At 41.8% G+C, this 24,773-nt stretch overlaps 1 protein-coding gene across 5 annotated transcripts in view; it reads left to right on the top strand.

Moving 5' to 3' along the window:
* LOC115198648 (GRAM domain-containing protein 4) overlaps positions 1-23,998 on the top strand; it is a 70,215-nt gene extending 46,217 nt beyond the window's left edge. For 3 of the 5 annotated variants that reach the window (XM_029760751.1, XM_029760755.1, XM_029760754.1), the window contains 17 exons: positions 801-921; positions 1,744-1,817; positions 8,397-8,541; positions 9,692-9,717; positions 9,833-9,924; positions 10,535-10,626; positions 14,874-14,922; positions 15,038-15,109; positions 15,216-15,259; positions 15,394-15,503; positions 15,895-16,049; positions 16,602-16,619; positions 19,654-19,798; positions 19,934-20,027; positions 20,283-20,373; positions 20,537-20,605; positions 20,696-23,998. In XM_029760751.1, coding sequence (XP_029616611.1) covers positions 801-921; positions 1,744-1,817; positions 8,397-8,541; positions 9,692-9,717; positions 9,833-9,924; positions 10,535-10,626; positions 14,874-14,922; positions 15,038-15,109; positions 15,216-15,259; positions 15,394-15,503; positions 15,895-16,049; positions 16,602-16,619; positions 19,654-19,798; positions 19,934-20,027; positions 20,283-20,373; positions 20,537-20,605; positions 20,696-20,809 — 1,511 coding nt within the window. In that variant the 3' untranslated portion in view covers positions 20,810-23,998. The remainder of the gene's footprint in view (positions 1-800; positions 922-1,743; positions 1,818-8,396; positions 8,542-9,691; positions 9,718-9,832; positions 9,925-10,534; positions 10,627-14,873; positions 14,923-15,037; positions 15,110-15,215; positions 15,260-15,393; positions 15,504-15,894; positions 16,050-16,601; positions 16,620-19,653; positions 19,799-19,933; positions 20,028-20,282; positions 20,374-20,536; positions 20,606-20,695) is intronic. The other 2 variants (XM_029760753.1, XM_029760752.1) reach the window with 2 other exon arrangements.
* Positions 23,999-24,773: the final 775 nt, after the last annotated feature.

The following is a 24,773-nucleotide window of genomic DNA, read 5'->3' as shown; positions in this document are numbered from 1 at the left end:
CTTGTGGGGCCCCAGTGTTGAGGATCAGCAGGGTGGAGATGTTTCCTACCTTCACCACCTGGGGGCGGCCCCTCAGACCCAGGGTCTTGAGCTTAATGACGAGTTTGGAGGGTACTATGGTGTTAAAAACTGAGCTGTAGTCAGTGAACAGCATTCTTACATAGGTATTCCTCTTGTCCAGATGGGATAGTGCAGTGTGATGGTGATTGCATCGTTAGTGGACCTATTGGGGCGGTAAGCAAATTTGAGTGGGTCTAGGGTGTCAGGTGGGGTGAAGGTGATATGATCCTTGACTAGTCTCTCAAAGCACTTCATGATGACAGAAGTGAGTGCTACGGGCGATAGTCATTTAGTTCAGTTACCTTAGCTTTCTTGGGAACAGGAACAGTGGTTGCCATCTTGAAGCATATGGGGACAACAGACTGGGATAGGGATTGGTTGAATATGTCCGTAAACACACCAGCCAGCTGGTCTGCACATGCGCTGAGGACGCAACTAGGCATGCCTTCTGGGTCGGCAGCCTTGCGAGGGTTAACACGTTTAAATGTTTTACTCACGTTGGCCACAGAGAAGGAGAGCCCACAAGGCTTTGGGTAGCGGGCCGTGTCAGTGGCACTGTATTGTCCTCAATGCGAGCAAAGAAGTTGTTTAATTTGCCTGGGCGCAAGACGTCGATGTCCGCGACTGGGCTGGTTTTCTTTTTGTTATCCGTGATTGACTGTAGACCCTGCCACATACGTCTCGTGCTTGAGCCGTTGAATTGCGATGATACCAGTCGTGTGTGTGTGTGTGTTTTTCAGAAGAGGAGTTGAGGAAGCTACGAGAGGAAACCAACGTGGAGAAGATAAAGGAAGAGCTGGAGAGAGAGAGAGGGAAGAGGATCGACCTCGAACTGAGGATGAACGAGGTGCTAAAATCCAGGTGCGTGTGATGGAGAGAGCGAGGGGAACCAAATGTGTGTCGTCTCATTCTCCAAGTGTTGCTTGCTTAGAGAGCACTTAGTTAGTCACTTCACTCTCCGTCTGTCTGTGCTGCCTTCAGTGCTGCAACCCTCCACTCCCTGCCTACCATCCTGCCTACCCCAGTGAGTTGTCCTTCGGTGGGGTGGATCATCCTGGGCTGCAGCGGGTATAAATAGCTGCCCCTGCAGCTTGGTTGGCACATGGCAGGGAATTCCTCAAGGACCTGTGTGTGTGTGTGTGTGTGTGTGTGTGTGTGCTCACTGTAGTGTTTATGTATGTGTCATAACCAAATCACACGCTTCTATATCAGAGCGCAGAGCATGACGCAGCAGTTATGTTAGTCTTGGGACGTTTCACTTCTGTGTCTCAAAACTATCTTTTGGTATTAGTTTCATTAGTCCATTGTTGATATAGTCCCAAACATGTTTTGCATGTCAGCAATAAAGTTTAACATATAAAACTTTGAAAATACAGAAATGCTGCAAATACCAAAATAGCGTTTTTGGGTGGAATTTTCCTTTAAGTAAAGCTTCGGGTTCACCCAGTCCACTAGAATGGATTTCAGTGGCATTTTAGCTCCTGCCAAAAGGACACCATGTGGAATGTCTCCTTGGCCTTACAGTAAGGTCCATAAGGCTATAGAGGGGGCATGAAGACACATTACACATCAAATAACCAACATCTTAGGGTGCATAAAGCCCATGAATGTTTGTTTACATAGTGTTGCAAAGACTCACTCTTTCTGTCTTTCTCCTCTCCTCTTTTTCTATACTTCTATCAGTTTGGAAGACTCGCCGCCACAGCCTGCCCGTAAACCCCCGTCTCCAACGCCTGCTGCCAATGGCAAAGACACAGGTAAGCAAGGCAAAGTGGACTATGGTGTAACACCTATGACTGCTGATTCGTTTCCCCAAAAAACTGCCCTTACCTTTACTGTTTATGGAATTGAAGAGACCAGATTGATCTGCAAAGACTGAAAAGGATAAGGGAATAATCTGTAGAAAAGTCACTTAAATCAGATGCCAGTTTCGGTATTTAACGAGCTAAGCTTTCAAACTTTGGGTCAGAAGAAACCTTTGTCAGAAACAGCAGTAACTCTCATAGATCACTGAAATAAAAGGGTTTGTAGGGCCACAGGGCAGCTAGGGACCGAGAGACTGTGGGAAGGCATTCAGGAGTCAGGTTGAAGCCAGTGGGAGTCTGGTGGGACTGTAGAGCCGAAGGGAAAAGGACAGGAGACAGAACAGGGGGAGGGACCGACGTTTGCGCTGACGCTATGGGAACTGGGATATTATATATATTTTTTATTTCACCTTTTATTTAACCATGTAGGCAAGTTGAGAACAAGTTCTCGTTTATAATTGCGACCTGGCCAAGATAAAGCAAAGCAGTTCGACACATACAACAACACAGAGTTACACATGGAAAAAACAAACATACAGTCAATAATACAGTAGAAAAATAAGTCTATATACAAAGTGAGCAAATGAGGTGAGATAAGGGAGGTAAAGGCAAAAAAGGCCATGGTGGCAAAGTAAATACAATATAGTAAGTAAAACACTGGAATGGTAGATTTGTAGTGGAAGAAAGTGCAAAGTAGAAATAGAAATAATGGGGTGCAAAGGAGCAAAAATAAGTAAATAAATACAGTAGGGGAAGAGGTAGTTGTTTGGGCTAAATTATAGATGGGCTATGTACAGGTGCAGTGATCTGTATGTGTGGATGTTTTACAGTGGGAGTGTGTAGGGAAGACTGTAATAACCCCGTGGGGGGTTCAGGATGGTGGAGAATCTATTTTCTCCATGGGGATTTCACATATGTGACTCACCACCTGGATTCGGTCTTATGTAGCAAAATTTGAAATTGTGTTTTTTACATTGGATAAAAGTAGAGACTCAGAGCTACAAAATGGTATGTCATACACTGCATTTTTGAGGAACAATGGGAAAGTAATTCTGCTTTGAAAGTTAACCTCTCTCGGTTATGTGGGACGAAATCGTCCCACCTACTCAACAGCCAGTGGAATCCCGTGGCGCGATATTCAAATACCTTAGAAATGCTATTACTTCAATTTCTCAAACATATGACTATTTTACACCATTTTAAAGACAAGACTCTCGTTAATCTAACCACACTGTCCGATTTCAAAAAGGCTTTACAACGAAAGGAAAACATTAGATTATGTCAGCAGAGTACCCAGCCAGAAATAATCAGACACCCATTTTTCAAGCTAGCATATGTCACATAAACCCAAACCACAGCTAAATGCAGCACTAACCTTTGATGATCTTCATCAGATGACACTCCTAGGACATTGTTATACAATACATGCATGTTTTGTTCAATCAAGTTCATATTTATATCAAAAAACAGCTTTTTACATTAGCATGTGATGTTCAGAACTAGCATACCCACCGCAAACTTCCGGTGAATTTACTAAATTACTCACGATAAACGTTCACAAAAAACATAATTATTTTAAGAATTATAGATACAGAACTCCTTTATGCAATCGCGGTGTCCGATTTTAAAATAGCTTTTCGGAAAAAGCACATTTTGCAATATTCTGAGTAGATAGCTCGCCATCACGGGCTAGCTATTTTGACACCCACCAAGTTTGGCACTCACCAAACTCAGATTTACTATAAGAAAAATTGGATTATCTTTGCTGTTCTTCGTCAGAATGCACTCCCAGGACTTCTACTTCATCCACAAATGTTGTTTTGGTTCAAAATAATCCATAGTTATGTTCAAATATCCTCTGTTTTGTTAGTGCGTTGAAGACACTATCCGAAGGATGATGCGCCCGGCGCGTATCGTGACAAAACATTTCTAAATATTCCATTACCGTACTTCGAAGCATGTCAACCTCTGTTTAAAATCAATTTTTATGCGATTTTTCTCGTAAAAAAGCGATAATATTCCGACCGGGAAACCCTGTTTTCGTTCAAAGACTGAAAATCTAAAATGGACTCTTCATGTGCATGCGCGCCCCCGTCTCATTGTTCTCAGATCGACCACTTACCAAATGCGCTACTGTTTTTCAGCCATGGCCTGCAAAGTCATCATTCAACGTTCTGCCGCCTTCTGAGAGCCTATGGGAGCCATAGGAAGTGTCATGTTACAGCAGAGATCCTCAGTTTTCAATAAAGAGAGTGTAGAAGGCCAAGAAATGGTCAGAGAGGGCACTTCCTGTAAGGAATCTTCTCAGGTTTTTGCCTGCCATATGAGTTCTGTTATACACAGACACCATTCAAACAGTTTTAGAAACTTTAGGGTGTTTTCTATCAAAATCAAACAATTATATGCATATTCTAGTTTCTGGGCAGTAGTAATAACCAGATTAAAAAGGGTACGTTTTTTATCCGGCCGTGCAAATACTGCCCCCTACCCTAGAGAGGTTAATTAACTTGTAAACTCACTTTTGAGAAAATGGCCGTTGAATGTTTTCGTATCTATTGAAGAGCTCTTCTTCGTCTACACCCATTCAGCATTGTTCACACCCTCTTACGCTTTGGCCCCACCCATCTCGTTTTGCTTTCTGAGCATTCAGAGCGCACACTTGACGCTCTAGCCAATGATTTGTTTACCTCTGGATAACATGAAAACAGCCTAACCAGCTCAGCTGGCAATAATTGAATTACGCTTTTTTGCTGACGTTTACTGACACCAGCCATATTCAACATGTACAGTTGAAGTTGGAAGTTTACATACACCTTAGCCAAATTCATTTAAACTCCGTTTTTCACAATTCCTGACATTTAATCCTAGTAAAAATGCTCTATTTTAGGTCAGTTAGGATCACCACTTTATTTTAAGAATGTGAAATGTCAGAATGATAGAGAGAAGGATTTATTTCAGCTTTTATTTCTTTCATCACATTCCCAGTGGGTCAGAAGTTTACATACACTCAATTAGTATTTGGTAGCATTGCCTTTAAATTGTTTAACTTGGGTCAAATGTTTCGGGTAGCCTTCCACAAGCCTCCCACAATAAATTTGGTGAATTTTGACCCATTCCTCCTGACAGAGCTGGTGTAACTGAGTCAGGTTTGTAGGCCTCCTTGCGCACACATGCTTTTTCAGTTCTGCCCACAGATTTTCTATAGGATTGAGGTCAGAACTTTTTGATGGCCACTCCAATACCTTGACTTTGTTGTCCTTAAGCCATTTTGACACAACTTTGGAAGTATGCTTGGGGTCATTGTCCATTTGGAAGACCCATTTGCGACCAAGCTTTAACTTCTTGACTGATGTCTGGAGATGTTGCTTCAATATATCCACATAATTTTCCCTCATCATGATACCATCTATTTGTGAAGTGCACCAGTCCCTCCTGCAGCAAAGTACCCCCACAACATGATGCTGCCACCCCCGTGCTTCACGGTTGGGATGGTGTTCTTCGGCTTGCAAGCCTCCCCCTTTTTCCTCCAAACATAACGATGGTCATTATGGCCAAACAGTTCTATTTTTGTTTCATCAGACCAGAGGAAATTTCTCCAAAAAGTACAATCTTAGCTCCCAGTCTGGCTTTTTTTATGGGGGTTTTGGAGCAGTGGCTTCTTCCTTGCTGAGTGGCCTTTCAGGTTATGTCGATATAGGACTCGTTTTCCTCTGGGTATAGGTACTTTTGTACATGTTTCCTCCGGCATCTTCACAAGGTCCTTTACTGTTGTTCTGGGATTGATTTGCACTTTTCGCACCATAGTACATTCATCTCTAGGAGACAGAACGCGTCTCCTTCCTGACGGCTGCGTTGTCGGATGGTGTTTATACTTGCGTACTATTGTTTGTACAGATGAACGTGGTACCGTCAGGCATTTGGAAATTCCTCCCAAGGATGAACCAGACTTGTGGAGGTCTACAATTTTTTTTTTTTCTGAGGTCTTGGCTGATTTCTTTTGATTTTCCCATGATGTCAAGCAAAGAGGCACTGAGTTTGAAGGTAGGCCTTGAAATACATCCACAGGTACACCTCCAATTGACTCAAATGATGTCAATTAGCCTATCAGAAGCTTCTAAAACCATGACATAATTTTCTGGAATTTTCCAAGCTGTTTAAAGGCACAGTCAACTTAGTGTATGTAAACGTCTGACCCACTGGAATTGTTATACAGTGAATTATAAGTGAAATAATCTGTCTGTAAGCAATTGTTGGAAAAATGACGTGTCATGCACAAAGATGTCCTAACCCACTTGCCAAAACTATAGTTTGTTAACAAGGGATTTGTGGAGTGGTTGAAAAACGAGTTATAATGACTCCAACCTAAGTGTATGTAAACTTCCGACTTCAACTGTAGCTAGCTAGGTAGGTAAACAATGAACCTAGCTAGGTAAACAATGTGTAAGATCACACTCGTCACGTAACTAACGAGCCTGCCGTCTAACGTTAGCTAGTTAAACAACGAACATAGTGGTTCTTCCTTTAAAAGTTGTGGCGTACTGCAGCACGTTATTTAAGTCTCAGCCATTGTTGCCAGAATGATGCAATTTACCACAATATGCCACCATCTATCACAAATGACTGCAGCATAAGCTCAACATTTTTTTAAAGAAGAACCACTGTACTAACGTTACCCTGCATGAATCTGCTGGACAACCATGTTCAATGTTAGCTAGCTAACATTAGGCTCTAACTAGAAAAGCAAACAGCTCTGGGATATGAATAATAACGCCAGCCAGCTAACAGTACACTTTAGCTTAAGACAGCTAGCATAGTGTATGATCACACTATCATGCATGATGGATGCGTCTCCCTGTCACAGATGCCATGCCACTGTTGCCCCAAGTTTGAAGATGTAATCCGGAGACGGGTGTTTTCTCTATCATACTCTAATTCCACTGATTTCAAAACTTGATCCTCCAGAAAGTGGGGAGCAACACTTATCCAGCTCCACTACACAATACATACATTTTTTTTAAAGCCGTGTTCGACAGGATTACCAACAGACTGACCAGCTCAAATAGACAGCGTACTATATGGCAGACCAATCTGAACTCCTCTCTCGGCATGTCCAACCCTCTCATTATCTCAGCCAATCATGGCTAGTGGGAAGGTTGCTGTCTTTCTGTGGCTTCACCAACAAGGCTCATAATTGTAACTATTTTATTGGTATTTACAGATGGCATACAAGTTTGTTATTAAGGCACATGAAAGTTCACATGTTCCCGAAGGCATTTCTGCCAACAAAAAAATATGAATGGCTCTCATGTTAAGTCGTGACTTGTGACATACGCATAGTTTCCTGAAACGGGTCACATATTCTCTCTCTCACACACACACACACACACACACACACACACACACGCTTGTCCTTAATCCCTTGAGTCATTGCAGAATACACACACACACACCTCAAACTTGGAGATGGGAAGCTAGGAACACAAGCATTTCGCTACAACCCCAATAACATCTGCTACAACCCCAATAACATACAAATGTCTATGTGACCAATAACATTTTATTTGATGAACAGGTATTCTCATATCAAAACAATTACTTCAAAAACTCTGTTTCCCCTCACACACAGTTTCCCCATTCATTTTAAAACTCTAACCCAGCAGTAAGGACAGGCAGCTTTAATAGCAGTGTTTAGTGCAAAACACTTTCTGGGTGCTGAACATCCTCATTAGCATATATATATATATATATATATATATATATATATATATATATATATATATATATATATATATATATATATATATATATATATTAGTGTGTGTGGAGCACAGGCTGCCTGGCAGTAATCTATCTGTTAGCAGGCTGGAAGAATACACTGTTTGTGTGCGTGGGTTGGGGGAGAGGAGCTGTAGAAGTATCTCTTGAAAATAAATTATTTTAGGGTTCCAGAACCAGTTGTTCGTCTAGTAGCTTCAGGTGCTGGTGACACTGGCAAGGGTGTTTTATTTTAGGAAATGGGCTAAGTTTTAATCTAGGCCAGACAGGCCCACAGTGTTAGAGCAGCCTCACCAAATGTAGAATGTGTGTATGTGTGCGTACATGAACTTGTGTTTCTGTAAGAGAGACACAAGGAGCTCAGTGTGTAATTTAGGTTAATGGGTCTTTGGTATTAACTCTAAATTAAACCAGCTTCTTAACTGGGAGATCTACAGACCTGTCTCCTTCTGTACCTGTCTTCATGTCAATAAACAGCTTCAGGTAGTTATAGAAGTTGCCCTTAGGCACAGATCTAGGAACAGAAATGCCAAACCGACAGGGAGGCAACTTCATTGTACTAATTATAAGCCTGTGCTGCCTATCTCTTTCTCTCTTGTTCTCGCTCTCCCTCTTTCTGTCTTTTGAATGCATGTTTATTTATATTCAGTAACAAGATGAAAGAACATGCATGAGTCCTCTTCCAAGTATACAATAACATACAACACCCACACAAGAAGCCTAATGACAACATGATCTTCAACTCTGCCCCTCCAGACAAAGAGAAGCCACCACAGGGGGAGACCCTGTACTTGCGGGCGTGGAGGTGGCTCTACGACAGGGTGGGGGTCTACATAGAAGACTTCCGCTTCGTCCCGGAGGAGAACACTGTGGAGGCTGAGGAACCGCTAAGTGCTAAAAGGTACGTTGCTGTGTTCCTACAATGTGTTGTCAAAACCATAGAAATAGAATGAATGGGTCCACCCATCATGGAATATTGGTTTTGAATGGCAATATCTGTTCTTGTAATCTTATTTCTATGTACTAAACTAGGTGAAAACAGCAGTCACATTGAGAGGCTGTGTTGTAGCAGTCATTATCTGAATGTTGTGTATTTGTTGCACCCCTCATGGCCAGTACGCTACCACTCACAGAAACAATAGTAGTCTTTTACCCTAACCTTAATGGTAGTGATGTGAATTCTATACAGACACAAGACATCTGGACATTCTGTATGCGTTGCACATCACTGCATGAGCAACATGACCAGGGTGGTTTTCAGTAGGAAGTAAGCTATTTTAAAACTGTGTGAAACCATGTAACACTCACAGAAACATTAGTGTGGTGTTCAGACATTTGATTGGCTGGTAGGCCCTTCCTGTCTGGGTTTAATATGAGGTCATGTAAGGCAGATTGGCCACAGGGAGTGAATACAATGTCTGTGCCCTCTGGTGGTGGCTTGACCACACTACAACTCCCTGCAGCCATTGACTGAGGCAATAGACATTGCCCTCGGTGCACTGATTTAGGATCAGCTTCACTATCCCCCAATTCTAACCTTTAACATTAGGGGGTGAACTCTGAATGGTGACATATGAGATGCAACTCTTATGTCATGCTCCTCTTTACTCCACTTTAAGCTAGCTGGGTTCAGTCTAGGACTTGGCTCATTCTCCTGCTAGGCACAGATCCGATTGTGACCTTTGGCAGGAGGCTACTGTAAACACACATGCATACGCAGTTTGAAGTGCACACGGATTGGATAAAAGTTGGCAGCGCAGGTCGAAAGCTCTAGAAATAAAGGATGTGCTGTATTGCAGCTGACCTTGTGGAGAGGAGAGAACAGAGAAATAGATTGAGCTCTTCATTCTTTCCTCTCCTCCTCGCCTCTGTGTGACTCATAAACAGAATGATCAGTGGGTTGAGGTGTAGCCACCTCCGCCAGCAGAAACACTTCTCTCTTTTAGTAGATGTTTGAGAATTCTGTTCCCCCACGGTGTGGTGTCTGTGTAAAGTGCATGCTAAAGTTCATGTTGTATTATCTACCATTGTATGTCCCTCTCTCTCTCCAGGCTAACAGAAAACATGAGGCGACTCAGTGAGTATTTATAGATTAATACCCATTCAGAACCTTCTGCCATTCAGCTACTGTTGTTGTCAGATATTGTTGTAATGTGACAATAGGTTGATGACTGATTTTTGTATTTTTCCAGAGCGAGGAGCCAGGCCTGTAACTAACTTCATGAGGAACCTCTCAGCCTTATCCAACTGGCACTCTGTATACACCTCCGCTATTTCCTTCATAGTGAGTACGACTGCTCCTATCTGTCTTTTTAAAGGGATATATGCGAGTCGTGTCCGAATCATCTAGAAGTAACTTCATTGAGCTACACAATTCATTTGAGAAACTTTAGGATGATTTGAACATGAAGCGCGAAAAATGCTAATATCAGTACCATTGACTTGCATTGGAGTTGTGCCACAAATGTAATAAGTTAGCATTTGGAAACAAGGCCAGGCAAACAAAACCAAAGCCTGATTTCTGTCATATTATGTCCATAGACTGCTTATAGGGTAAGGAAACTAATATGTAACTTGGGTGAACTATCCCTTTAGTGAGCTGTCCTGTTTGAGTTTGACTAGTTAAATAAAGGTTAATAAAAAAAATGTTTACAGTAGTACATTTATCTCAAGGCTTTGACACATGCTATTCTATAGAGATAGACATCGACCCAATGTCTAATCTAATGCTTGTCTCTTCAAGTTCCTCTCATTCAATGCCCCAAATCTCCCACTATATTCAGTAGCGCTTGTCATTTGGAAGACTTGTATATTAAATCTGATTGTGAGAAATAGGATGTAGGCTAAGGACTGTATATAATGATGAATGTCATTTGTGTTTCCTTCTGTCTCAGATCTACATGAATGCTGCATGGCATGGCTGGGCCATCCCCATGTTCCTCTTCTTGGCCATCCTGAGGCTCTCCTTGAATTACCTCATTGCTAAGTAAGACAAATTTATTGGTGATGATGACTGATGCAACTACACTGAACCGTAAATTCCGGACTATAAGCCGCAACTTTTTTCCCAAACTTTGAACCCTGCAGCTTAAACAATGCTCGCGGCTAATATATGGATTTTTCCCGCTTTTTGTTCTCCAAAAAAACACATTCTGTGACGTGCTCAGTTTTTTGGCGGCATGAAGCTTTCATTAGACCAATGAAATTGCCGAACGGGTTAAGGTCAAACAACTTTTTAGTTTACTGTTTAGATTAAATCGAGCGCTCTCAAACTTTCCATCATTCTGATTACGGTAGTCATTTTGTCACCCTCATCATGGCAAAGACACGGAGAAATGCATATGATGCCGCTTTCAAGTTGAAGGCGATTGATCTGGCTGTTGGAAAAGGAAATGGACGGGAGCTTGGTCTTAATGAGTCGATGATAAGATGTTGGAAACAGCAGCGTAAGGAATTGACTCAGTGCAAAAAGACAACTAAAGCTTACTGCAAATTTTTTATTTTTTGTTACAAGCCGTGTTTCGTTAAAGCCTATTTGTTTTTGTTACAAGCCGTGTTTCGTTAAAGCCTATTTGTTTTTGTTACAAGCCGTGTTTCGTTAAAGCCTATTTATTTTTGTTACAAGCCGTGTTTCGCTAAAGCCTGTGTAAAGTTAATTTGTTTCAATGTACCGGTAGGCACCTGCGGCTTATAGACGTGTGGCTTATTTATGTTCAAAATAATATTTTTTTTTTAATTCAGTGGGTGCGGCTTATATTCAGGTGCGCTTAATAGTCCGGAAATTACGGTAATTTTAATTTATTGATGATGATGAGTGATGCAACTACACTGAACCAGAGTATATGAGTGGAGCTGGAGCGAGTAGCAGAGCTGGAGCGAGTAGCGGAGCGTGCCCAATTTGACTGGAGCGTGGTGCAAAATTCCCAAAGGCTGGAGCGTCGGCCTTCTCACCTGCTCCAATTTTGCTCCAGCAGCGCTCACGTCACGAGCTCAGGGCATGCCCACTCTAGCATGCATTTGTAGTTTACTTGTGTGCTGCTATAGCCCCTTGCTTTAGCTACTGAAATGGTAGTCAGGAAATATTTTCATAAAGAAACTGATAAAACACATGCTAAATCAAGGTGACTTACAAAGATGAGGACCAAGAGAGGGAGTGCGGTGATGTAGTGTCCACAACTAAAGAATCATTGTGCAATCTGAAAAGACATGTATCCAAAAAGCATATGATGGTGTACTTACTACGTGCACATGCTAAAAGAAAGGAGTTGTGTGTGTGTGTGTGTGTGTATAACAAAGTGTGTCATTGTAGCAAAGTATTTATAAACAAAATATTTGATCTGTTAAACGTTTTGTTCATTTTCATTCTATTATCTATACAATAGGCCATAATTGATTCTGGACCAATATTATTTTAATTTTATTTAACTAGGCAAGTCAGTTCTTCATTGTAAATTGTTATTTACAATGATGGCCAAACCCGGACGATGCTGCGCCAATTGTGCGCCCCCCTATGGGACTCCCAATCACGGCTGGATGTGACACAGCCTGGATTCGAACCAGGGACTGTAGTGACGCCCAATAGGCCTGGAATATTCACATATTCTAGCAGCTTTCCGTTTTGATTGGGTTATTTAGCCTAAACTTTTAGGCCTTCATATAGAAAAATAAAAAAACAACTCTGCATCTCTGCCCATCCTGGCAAGAGTGGCCAAAAGGATGTTTAGCATCCCCAGTGGCTCTGCAAGTGTGGAGAGAATATTCTCTGCTGCTGGCCGGCTCTCCAGGCACCATCGCATGAGCCTGAAGCCACAGAGTGGCCAAACTCGTGTTTCTAAAAATGTATTCAAAAAATGTATTCAAAGGCACTAATGAGCCTTTTTTCGTTTAAAACCTCTCTAGGGTATGTGGGACGGTAGCGTCCCACCTCGCCAACAGCCAGTGAAATAGCAGAGCGCCAAATTCAAAACAACAAAAATCTCATAATTCAAATTTCTCACACATACAAGTATTATACACCATTTTAAAGATAATCTTCTCGTTAATCCAACCACCGTGTCCGATAGGCTTTACGGCGAAATCATAGCATTAGATTATGTTAGGACAGCACCTAGACAAGAAAAACCACACAGCCATTTTCCAAGCAAGGAGAGGTGTCACAAAAAAAACAGAAATACAGCTAACATTAATCACTAACCTTTGATGATCTTCATCAGATGGCACTCATAGGACTTCATGTTACACAATACATGTATGTTTTGCTCGATAAAGTTCATATTTATATCCAAAAACCCCATTTTACATTGGCGTGTAATGTTCAGAAATGTTTTGCCTCCAAAACCGGTGAATGAGCACATCAATGTGACCATGGCGGGGAATTCAAAACTGCAAGAGTAATCATTTCAAATAATCAAATAATGAACTATTTTCCTCCATTTGAAAGATATATCTCCTAAATCTAACCACGCTGTCCGATTTTCAGAGGCTTTACGGAGAATGCATAAAGTTAGGTTATGTTAGGAGAGTACATTGACAATAGCTGCGTGTAATGTTTAGCCAATTCAAAGAAGGGCATCAACAGACAGAAAACTAGCTAGAATTATGCACTTACCTTTGACAATCTGCATCAGATGACACTCATAGGACATTATGTTATACAATACATGCATTTTTAGTTCCATCAAGTTCATATTTATATCCAAAAACAGCATTTACAGTCGCGGTGAAATTCAGAATTTTTTTCGGCTCGAATGCTCCCAGTGAATCCAGCATTACAAATCACGGAATTACTATTCGAAAACATTGGTAAATTATAATATTGTCATTCAAAGAATAATATATTATCATCTCGTAATTGCTACCGAATGGCCAGATCTCAAAATAACTTTACTGGGAAATCACATTTTGCTATAAACTGGGTACTATGCTAACAACATAAGCTAAGCTATAAGCTATGCTAAGCTAAGCTATACAGTTAGCATTAGCATCATCTAATATCGATAATAACATTCTAAATATCCCCTTACCTTTGATTATCTCCATCAGAAGGCGCTGCCAGCGATCCCAGGTCCAGAACAAATGTGGTTTCTTTTGACAAAGTTCATAATTTATGTCCAAATAGTTAGCGTTCAGTAGGCTCCCACAAAATGAGGTGGGCAGTGTAAAGTCACGCCGAAAAGCTAAAGAAAACCTAGTAAATAATCTATTTACATTTGTTTAAACATGTCAAACGTTGTTTAGCATTAATCTTTTGGTCCATTTTTAACGTGAAACATCAGTAAACATCAGTAATATTTTCACACAACCTATCAAGTGTCTAGAATAAACGATTATGACAAAGACACTCTTCTCAGATTTATGCGCAGGCGCAAAAAATGAAGTGATGACGTGTCAACTTGTAAGCATTCTAATTCGGTCTGTATTCATCACAGATGCGTCAAACAACAAATTTCGGGGACAGCTCATGAAACAAGTGACCAACACTTTTACATGTTTATTTTTGTTCATATTTGCCAAGTTGGGATGAATAAATTCATACTCTGCTCTCTATTACATGTAATTACACTGTACCTACCTATTTAATGTGGAGCAGCTCATTTTCACAGAGTCCTTTAGCGCAGGGATGGGCAACCAAAAATCTGAACTCATCATGGGGGACCGCAGTGGCTCGCGGGTCTCTGTACCCTCATCCATACCCACACATGCAGTCAGAGCTATCCCTAGTCTTTTAGGGGACCCTAAGCAAAAATGTGTAACCACCCCCCCACCTTGTGGACAGTTCTTTTTTTAGCGGCCCTCTTGACAGCAGAGGGAAAAATAAAGTTGCAGATTTAATTTCCTGCAATTCTATTCATTTTGCCATTGGGTTGAGAAAGAGAATTGCATGAATTCTGAGTGACTTATAAAATCAATGGGTGCCCCCCTGTCGGTAATTCAACAATGATTACTACAAGTGTAGCTAGCTGGCCGCTAGGCTAACTTGCCAATCTAAAACATATTAGCTGACATGGGCAAATTGAGTGACTGACATAAGAGAAACTGCTGATGCACAACCAGATGTTGTGTGTTCTATTATTCTAACTATCAACAGTAAGTTGAGACACCGACTGAGTTAAAAAAATAATAATAATAATTGAAATTGATCCGCAGGTGCAGGCCACCAGTTGTCCATCCCTGCTTTAGAGTTTTGACCTCTTTACATTTATTTTTGATCTCTTCCCTTTTTTTCCTTTTCAGAGGTTGGAGGATTCAGTGGAGCATTGTGCCGGATATTACGGATCCTATAGTAAGAGACCTCCCATTTTCACATGACTTCCTCTGACCTCACAGGAAGTGGCCTGTCGTATTTCCTACCTTTTTGGAATGGAATGAGCTGATTGTTTTGGGTTTGTTTCATGTAGGAACCGTCAAAGGATGACTTGACTGTGTCTGAAAAGTTCCAGTTAGTGCTTGACGTTGCACAAAAAGCACAGGTACAGTAGTAGTGAACATACACTAGCACGCATACATACACGCAAACACACCACATTCAGACATTGTATGTTTCGGAAAAGTCATTTTGTTGGGTTTTTTTCACAGAACCTTTTTGGTAAGATGGCGGATGTTTTGGAGAAAATAAAGAAGTAAGTAAGAAATGGCTGTTTCACTGTCTTACCATTCTATACTCTTTCTCTAAGTTGGTCTGAATAGTTGATCCAATGGTTTCCCTCTCGCTATCGCTCTCTCTCTCTCTCTCTCTGTGTGTGTGTGTGTTCAGCCTGTTCATGTGGGTGCAGCCTGAGATCACTCAGAAGCTCTACATAAGCCTGTGGGTTGCCTTTCTTTCCTCCTGCATACTGCCCTTTAAACTCGTGGGCTTCATGATTGGTGAGTACACGCGCACACACAATCATACACATGCTGCTGTAGCCCTCACACACACACTGAGTGAAATGCTATGGTTACGTAACATTCAATATAAAAACACCACTTTATTCTCTTTGCTGCTCGGAGGCATTGTCTCTTGGCACAATTTTTGTTCCTCTCTAAAGCAATTGGTCTTCTCCTATGTGTTCCCTGTTGGTGGCTGTGGAGCCTTTAAGAGGAAGGAGACTGACTGAGCTGTTTAGTTTACAGCAGACACCCGTTTTATGAAATGCTTAAAACGTGTAAATAAAGTATACCGACATATGTTTTTGTGCAATCATTGTACTTTTACAACATTACTGTCAACTTAAAAAATAAATAAAAAATTGACATTTTTTTCTCTCGCTCTCAGGACTGTATGCAGGGATCAAATTCTTCATCATAGACTTCTTGTTTAAGAGCTGTCCCAAGCTGAGGGACAAATATGACACACCTCACATCGACTGGAACAACCTACCAACTGATCCACAGCTGAAGGAGAGGACCAACGCTACAATGTCCCGACGGGTGAGGACACGCACTTATGAATGCATACACATGTATACATATCCACACACACGTACACAACATATACGGTATACAATAACACACAGGCTGTCATCTGACAACTTACTCTGGGGGCTCAAAAATAACTTAGCCCCATAGAGAAAGGAACCAATTTTTTATCCAACCCAAACTTCCCTAACACTGGCCTTTATCCAAATGCTAAATAACTAAACCCCAAAGTATCTATTACAACTGAAGGATAGATTTTTTTTTTTTGTTTTTAAATAATAACCGTAACTACTGTCAAACCAACATTGTAATTATTTTATCTTATGATGAGCCTTAACCCTTTTTTATGTTGAGCCCTTACTTTAAACAAACTTCATTTGCCTCGACACTGTCTCCTGAATGTCATGCTCTGTCGTGTGTGTGGTGTGTGTGCGAGACTGTGTTGAGTGTTTGCAATGGCTCTTGGTTTGTTTCCTCAGCCAATTGGCAGTAATGTTAGTGGTGCTAGATGGGCTTTGCTTTAGTGACTGTCACTATACGTTGTGTTTTGTTTCTCTCTCTCAGCTGTCTGGGTCTGAGAAGGTAGGGACTCTGGTGTGCCTCTGTCCCCTTACGTTACGTAGTGCCTGTGTGTGCCACCAGCTAAAACATGTATATACACTACTGGTTCAAAGTTTTAGAACATCTACTCATTCCAGGGTTTTTCTTTATTTTTACTATTTTCAACATTGTAGAATAATAGTGAAGACATAAACTATGAAATGCCACATATGGAATCATGTAGTAACCAAAAAAGTGTTAAACAAATCACCCTTTGCCTTGATGACAGCTTTGCACGCAATTGGCGTTCTTCTCTCAACCAACTTCATGAGGTAGTCACCTGAAATGCATTTCACATAAAAGGTGTGCCTTCTTAAAAGTTAATTTGTGGAATTTTTTTACCTTCTTAATGCGTTTGAGCCAATCAGTTGGGTTGTGACAAGGTAGGGGTGGTATATAGAAGATAGCCCTATTTGGTAAAGACCAAGTCCATATTATGGCAAGAACAGCTCCAATAAGAAAAGCAAAACGACGGTCCATTACTTTAAGACATGAAGGTCAGTCAATATGGAAAATTTCAAGAACTTGAAAGTTTCTTCAAGTGCAGTTGCAATAACCATCAATCGCTATGATGAAACTCTCTCATGAGAACCGCCACAGGAATGGAAGACCCAGAGTTACCTCTGCTGCAGAGGACAAGTTCAGTAGAGTTACCAGCCTCAGAAATTGCAGTGCAAATAAATGCTTCAGAGTTCAAGCAACAGACACATCTCAACATCAACTGTTCAGAGAAGACTGTGTGAATCAGGCCTTCCTGGTCGAATTGCTGCAAAGAAACCACTACTGAAGGACACCAATAAGAAGAAGAGATTTGTTTGGGCCAAGAAACACGAACAATGGATATTAGACTGGTGGAAATTTGTCCTTTGGTCTGGAGTCCAAATATGAGATTTTTAGTTCCAACTGCTGTGTCTTTGTGAGACGCGGTCTGGGTGAACGGATGTTCTCTGCATGTGTATTTCCCCAGGAGGTGTTATGGTGTGGGGGTGCTATGGTGTGGGGGTGCTTTGCTGGTGACACTGATTTATTTAGAATTCAAGGCACACTTAACCGGCATGGCTACCACAGCATTCTGCCGCGATACGCCATCCCATCTGGTTTGTGCTTAGTGGGACTATCATTTCTTTTTCAACAGGACAATGACCCAACACACATCCAGTCTGTGTAAGGGCTATTTGACCAAGAAGGACAGTGATGGAGTGCTGCATCAGATGACCTGGCCTTCACAATCCCCAACCTCAACCTAATTGAGATGGTTTGGGACAAGTTGGGCTGCAAAGTGAAGGAAAAGCAGCCAACAAGTGCTCCTTCAAGACTGTTGGAAAGGCATTCCAGGTGAAGCTGGTTGAGAGAATGCCAAGAGTGTGCAAAGCTGTCATCAAGGCAAAGGGTGGCAATTTGAAGAATCTCAAATATAAAATATATTTTGATTTAACACCTTTTTTAGGGGGGGGGGTTCCTAAATATTTTCTTATGTGGTATTTCATAGTTTTCATGTCTTTACTATTATTCTACAATGTAGAAAATAGTAAAAAATTAAGAAAAACCCTTGAATGAGTAGGTGTTGTAAAACTTTTGACCGGTGGTCTGTCTTTATGTGTGTGTGTGCGCACTGAGTGTGTGCGTGTGGTTCACGACAAACCTCCCAACATTAACTGAGTGTTTGTGAATAAATGGATCAAAAATATCAATGCATGTATCCACTTTTAGTGGGCCCTAATGACATAACGTTAAACTCAGTCCATAAGAGACACTTACTAAGCTTTAATTGAACCAGTCTTAATTGAAACAATTATGAATTCATTTGACTTTTTTTTTAATCCATTTTCACAGACATACTCTGTAGTAACCAGGTGTTCAGTGTGCTGACACAACCCCAAACCAGCACTGTCAAAAGCAACTTTAGTGTGACTAGAGTAGGATACACTATTGTCCGGTTTACAGTAGCACCTTTATTTCCCCCATAGTTTACCTCTAGAATACTAAAATGTTTATTCCTTCATATCGATGGTAAGATAGTCAGTTAAGGTATAACTTTCTTGTGATTCCAATTAGTAGTAGGCTTTGTATAACAATCACTCAGTTAGAATAATTTACCAGGTAGCCCTTGAAAAACAGAGCTAATTAGTGTGTCTGAATTCCCCAACCATGTAACTAAGACTTATTCTACAGCTAATCGAAGACTTCTACTCTATTCTACTTCTATGTAACATTACAAATAATCCCGTCTATCTGCTGGTATAGCTAGGGGCCTGCCTGCCTGCAGCATGAGGGAGTATATTGTACTGTAGCTGTGAATGGCATGGCCATTTATCTGCAGAGCTCCCTACTCTCACTCCCAGCATTACAAACACTAACTAATCCACTACTATACCATCCTGTCTATACTGTACACTGACTTCTGATCCCCCACCCCCCACCCCCCTGCCTGAAGTGTGCACTCGCTCCCCCCCCTTCAGGGATTTAGCCTTCACTAAAACATTGGATTGGTGGGTGTAAGCATGCATAGGCAAAAGACAGGTGGGCAATGTTCCACCATAATTATATACACTAGTGAGGGGTAGTGATGCAGTGAACACTTCAGGGCAGAAGGGTAGAGGATACCCTTCGAACACAGACAATACAATAAATTAAGTTAAATAACAAAATGTCCTCACTTTGAAATGAAACTAACCGAGATGACAGACTACCTACATGTACTGTGTCTGGGGGGGTCGGAACTGCTCTGCGCTTTGCACGAGACCCTCACCCTGAGGCTGATGTTAGATAAGCCGCGAGTTGTTTGCAAGGCTATGTTACGAGGAGCACGTACTCCTACTGTGTACAGATGAATGGCCTCCATCTTATGTTTCCTCTGTGAGAGGCTGTCTACCAGTTTAGTCTCTGAGAGAATCCATAGTGGAAGATGGCTACAATAGTGCTCTGTAGTAAAATTCTTCCTCTTCCTCCTCCTCCCCCATCCGCTCCCCAAATCCTCCTTTTCCTCGTCCCCCCCCTCCTACCACTTCCCCTCTAGATTCAGCCTGTGGTGGCAAGAGGTAGCTTAGCAACCGTCCCATGCGGTGTAAACCTGGATGGTGACAGCGCCAGGATTCATAGCACCAAGAAGGGAGCCTTTCATGAGATCTTCAACGTCTCAGAGAATGAGCGCCCTCTACCAGGTTAGAGGACGTACTGCACCTAAAATATTTTTATTCAAAAAAACATTTCCCCCTGCTATTTACTATTTTTTATGCTTTTGGGGCCCTGTCCCGCCGCTTGTAATATTAACTATTTTTCTGTGTGTGTGTCTACAGTGTGTGACAATGGGTGGAGGTGCTGCCTCATCAACAGAGACCGGAAGATGCCAACAGACTACATTCGAAACGGCATGCTCTACGTTACAGAGAAGTAAGTAGACCTACCTCATCACACTAGCTTGTCTCTTCAAGTACTTAATCACTAGCTTTTCACCTCGTGGTCTGCTATTCCTTTTTGGTGTGCTATCTTTACTCTCTAATGTGGGTGTATACAACATGCCACGAAATAGTGCCATTATGTTGCAGGTTCTCAGAGCTAGATCCAAGAGCGGATGATTTGTGCTGACTCGTCTCTCCATCTTTCTATCTCTCCTCCACTCTCACCATCTGTCTCTTTTTCTCTCAGTTATCTGTGCTTCGAGAGCTCCAGTTCCAAATCGGCGGCCTCCAAGAAGAATAAGGTCATTAAGCTGGTGGACATCACAGATATCCAGAAGGTGTCTATCTACACTCTAAACTAATTCAGTATTTTTATCATATCCTTTCTATGTTTTCTGTGATATCACATCCTGAAATGCGTCTTCTAACAACTGATAGATTAATTTCAAAAGAACCTATCATAGTTGTATGCATCTGATACCATCTCATCTCTGTTCCCAGTACAAAGTGCTGTCTGTCTTACCTGGGTCTGGAATGGGAATCTCCATAGCCACTCCCTCCACACAGAAGGTATGGAAATAAATACTAATTTGACCATTTTATTATCCTTCACATATTTACAAATAAATACAATTAATTAGTGGATTTCTGTCTCCTCAGCCTCTGGTGTTTGGTGCCATGATCCATCGAGACGAGGCCTTCGAGGCGATCTTCACCCAGTACATGAAAATCATTACCACCGCCAGACCACCCTCGGGCAGCCCTGAGCTGTAGCCCTGAGCTGTAGCCCTGAGCTGTAGCCCTGAGCTGTAGCCCTGAGCTGTAGCCCTGAGCTGTAGCCCTGAGCTGTAGCCCTGAGCTGTAGCCCTGAGCTGTAGCCCTGAGCTGTAGCCCTGAGCTGTAGCCCTGAGCTGTAGCCCTGAGCTGTAGCCCTGCTATCCCCATGGACAGAGGGCTAGGCTGGGGTCAGGGCTGGGCCACCTACCCCTGAACCCTCCCTGGCTGGAGGAAAGACAATTGGGGGAAAGTGACAGGACACACACCTCTTCTCCTCCCTCTCTTATTTACAGTGACTGGACAATCTTCTCTTTTATGACTGAGAGGTGTTTGTGTGCGCGTCTGTCTGGAGGTGGGACCTTGTAGTCCAATAGGGATGGTGCACACATTCCTGCACTCTTTCTATGTCGGAACGTGGATGAGGGGGATGAAGAAGAGGGGATGGGGGGGGACATTTTTAACAGACATCTCATCATAGGAGAAGGAGCTGGCTCTCCTGCCTGCTTGCCTGACAGCTTTAATTCGCTTCAGAGGTGTGTGTGTGTGTGTGTGTGTGTGTGTGTGTGTGTGTGTGTGTGTGTGTGTGTGTGTGTGTGTGTGTGTGTGTGTGTGTGTGTGTGTGTGTGTGTGTGTGTGTGTGAGCTGCCCAGACAGCGTGCGTCTCTACTCACCTGTCTTCTCTCTGTCTTTCTCACAAAGTCTGAGTCAGTGTAACTGCTACTGCTGGTCTTGCACGGAACCGTACAGACAGTATGCCATACGGTAGCTAGATGTTTGTGTAGAAAACAAAAAGCTGTGAGAAAGTCGAGCCAACGTCTGAACAACGTTCAACATGACACGAAGCCTTTTCCATTAGTTTACATCGTTGCTGTGGATTTTCTGTGGAGACACGCATGCACATTTCAGCAGCAAACAGTTTACTTTCAGGTGTCTTTTTGCATATGACGTGTATGTGTTATACTTTCAACACTCACTACTGAACTGTACTGTGTCACGTACAGTAGTGGGGACCTTGGCGATGATGTTCATTGTGAAATGTTTTCAAATGCCTATTCTTTTGAATTCCGCTTATTTTTGTAATAACCAATGGAATGATGAGGAACTGGACTTTGTTAAAGTATGTCCTGGGTCTGTGGATTGTGTTATAAAACTAAAGCACACTCACTGTTAGAGAGTCATAACAGACCTAAACCCTGAATAGTGTCTAAACTGAAGGTACATAGTTTAAATGTAACATAACTGGTTCAGTGAACTAAACTTGTGCGCTGACCTTAGCCTAGTAGGCTAACACATTCTTAAGGTACATACTGTAGGTCACATAAACATACTAATGATTTTGCAGTGTCTCAAGGCCCAAAACCTGTGTTACTTCAGTCTTTAGTGACATGTTATGGTATAGTAGTACTATTGTAGTTCTACGGTAATGCCACTAATACCAACCTCTAGTATTAACACTGGAGTGGTCAGATGTGTACAATGTGCTGTCCTGTTAAGAAGTAATTTAACTTGGTTAACTTGACTAGTAACTAGTTAACTCCTGGACGACTTATCTCAGTATTTCAATGCAAATCGAGTCAGTCAACTGGCCTAGTTCTGTAGTATTCATTCACAGCAGGATGAAGTAGAAGTTTGAACTGAATATTTTAAATGTCACTTTATTATTGTCACCATTCTGGATTCAAAAAGCTGGTCTTTTATTTCTCAGATAGGTTTGATATGTAGAATTGTAATGAATGCCAAACCAAGTGGATGTGCACACTTTCTGTGTTTTGTAAGATGGCTGGAAGAGTTATTGTGGGCATATTTCTCATTTATCGTTTACTGCAAATGAGAGAGGAGATTATACCATGCTCTCAGATCCTTCTTTGGCTCAGCACAACAAGCTAGTCCCCTAAAACGCATTCATCTTCCCACACTGTTAACAAGCCCATATAAACTTTTGTCAGTTATTGTCTTACAAAACCCAATCTCCAGTTGTGTTACGACTGGATGCGAAATGTGATTTATGGAGATTGTCTATTGTCTAAGGAACTCATGCTGTTAGTGTGTCGATTGAATGATTGTCTGACTGTACGTTACTGTAGTCTTAATGCTTACCTGAAACCTTTCTTAGTCGATTTAGTAAAAACTAACTTTGAAATCTGCAATCAGGGTCTGTCCTAAAAGAAGCACACTGAATGTATTGTGTTACTGCTGTAAACGCTTAGTTACATTTATTTTTTTGCCAAAACGTAATTTGTTTCTTTCTTTTACTGCCCGCCATACTCTGCCTACACTGATGTTTACTGAAGGTTGGGTTAAAAACCTTAATTGATTTGTTTTTCTTTTGTTTGGAATGTCGGTTTGAGCTCCTAGCCACAGGTGGAGTTATGAAGACTGGACAGATATCTTCCTCTTGCATTTGAATTACTGTGTCAACTGTCAGCTTTTAAATCTGCTCAGACTGGTCTCAGGACAACCTCTGCTGCTCACCTTCATCCCAACCGCAAACGTAAGCCTGATCTCTGATCTGTTTAAAATGCTTTAATAGCTAAAGCTAAAGTTTAGCTCTTCTGTTGAGTTTGTTGTCATGGCAAATACTGTACATGTACTGCGTAGCGTGGTAATGAAAGTCAGAGGAGTTGGATCAAGCATATAGTAACAGATCTGGGACCAGGCTAACAGTAGATAGACGGTGACATCAGAGAACATTCTAGTCAGATTATATTGTACGTCAATCACGCTGCAAAAAAACCGTCAGTGATCGTTCTAATGGTAGTGGCGTGCAGTACATGGTAAAATCATGATAATCTTTTAGCTATTTTTGGATCACTCACAGGCCTTTCTTACAGACAGCAGAGGTCGTCATGGCGACTCCGAGAGCTTCTGTCCACTGGTTTCTATTGGTTTCTACTTCTGTGGCTCTCGTTGTGTTACCCAAGTATTAGTTGTAACTCAAATGTAAACATTGGTCAATTACTTCATGATATTCCCATACAGTATATCACTGCAAAGTTCAATATACTGCAATCATCTGTCAGTTGTGGGTAATTATTTGTCATCTGTGGGTCCGAGGACTAAATTGACGAAAGAGGAATTTATATACAATAACGTAATCCATAGATTTTTTTTAAAGAGAACAATGTCCATTGTAAAATATGTGGTGTTAATTCATTTTATTTAAATAAAAAAAATGATTTGCCCTTCTCTGTATTGTTATCCTTTGTTGTACACCTATAGATAATTATAAAATTAATGTTTATCATTCCAAATTAACACGAAGGTAGTGTAGTGGGAGATTGCTGACTGCTATTCCCACATTCGGCAACTTGATGTCACTGCAGGACAGATGGATGGAGGCTGATAACGACCCTTTAGACACTAGAGGGCAGTGGCATAAGGTGAAAAACTCCCAAAACCGTTTAGAGCTGCTCAAAAAAATAAAGGGAACACTTAAACAACACATTGTAACTCCAAGTCAATCACACTTCTGTGAAATCAAACTGTCCACTTAGGAAGCAACACTGATTGACAATACATTTCACATGCTGTTGTGCAAATGGAATAGACAACAGGTGGAAATTATAGGCAATAAGCAAGACGCCTACAATAAAGGAGTGGTTCTGCAGGTGGTCACCACAGACCACTTCTCAGTTCTTATGCTTCCTGGCTGATGTTTTGGTCACTTTTGAATGCTGGCGGTGCTTTCACTCTAGTGGTAGCATGAGACGGAGTCTACAACCCACACAAGTGGCTCCGGTAGTGCAGCTCATCCAGGATGGCACATCAATGCGAGCTGTGGCAAGAAGGTTTGCTGTGTCTGTCAGCGTAGTGTCCAGAGCATGGAGGCGCTACCAGGAGACATGCAGGAGGCCGTAGGAGGGCAACAACCCAGCAGCAGGACCGCTACTTCCGCCTTTGTGCAAGGAGGAGCACTGCCAGAGCCCTGCAAAATGACCTCCAGCAGGCCAGAAATGTGCAT

Source organism: Salmo trutta, chromosome 8 (assembly GCF_901001165.1).
Source record: "Salmo trutta chromosome 8, fSalTru1.1, whole genome shotgun sequence".
In the NCBI taxonomy this organism is placed as follows: domain Eukaryota; kingdom Metazoa; phylum Chordata; class Actinopteri; order Salmoniformes; family Salmonidae; genus Salmo; species Salmo trutta.
The sequence above is the reverse complement of the archived record's forward strand: the minus strand, read 5'-3'. Positions and strand labels throughout refer to the sequence as shown.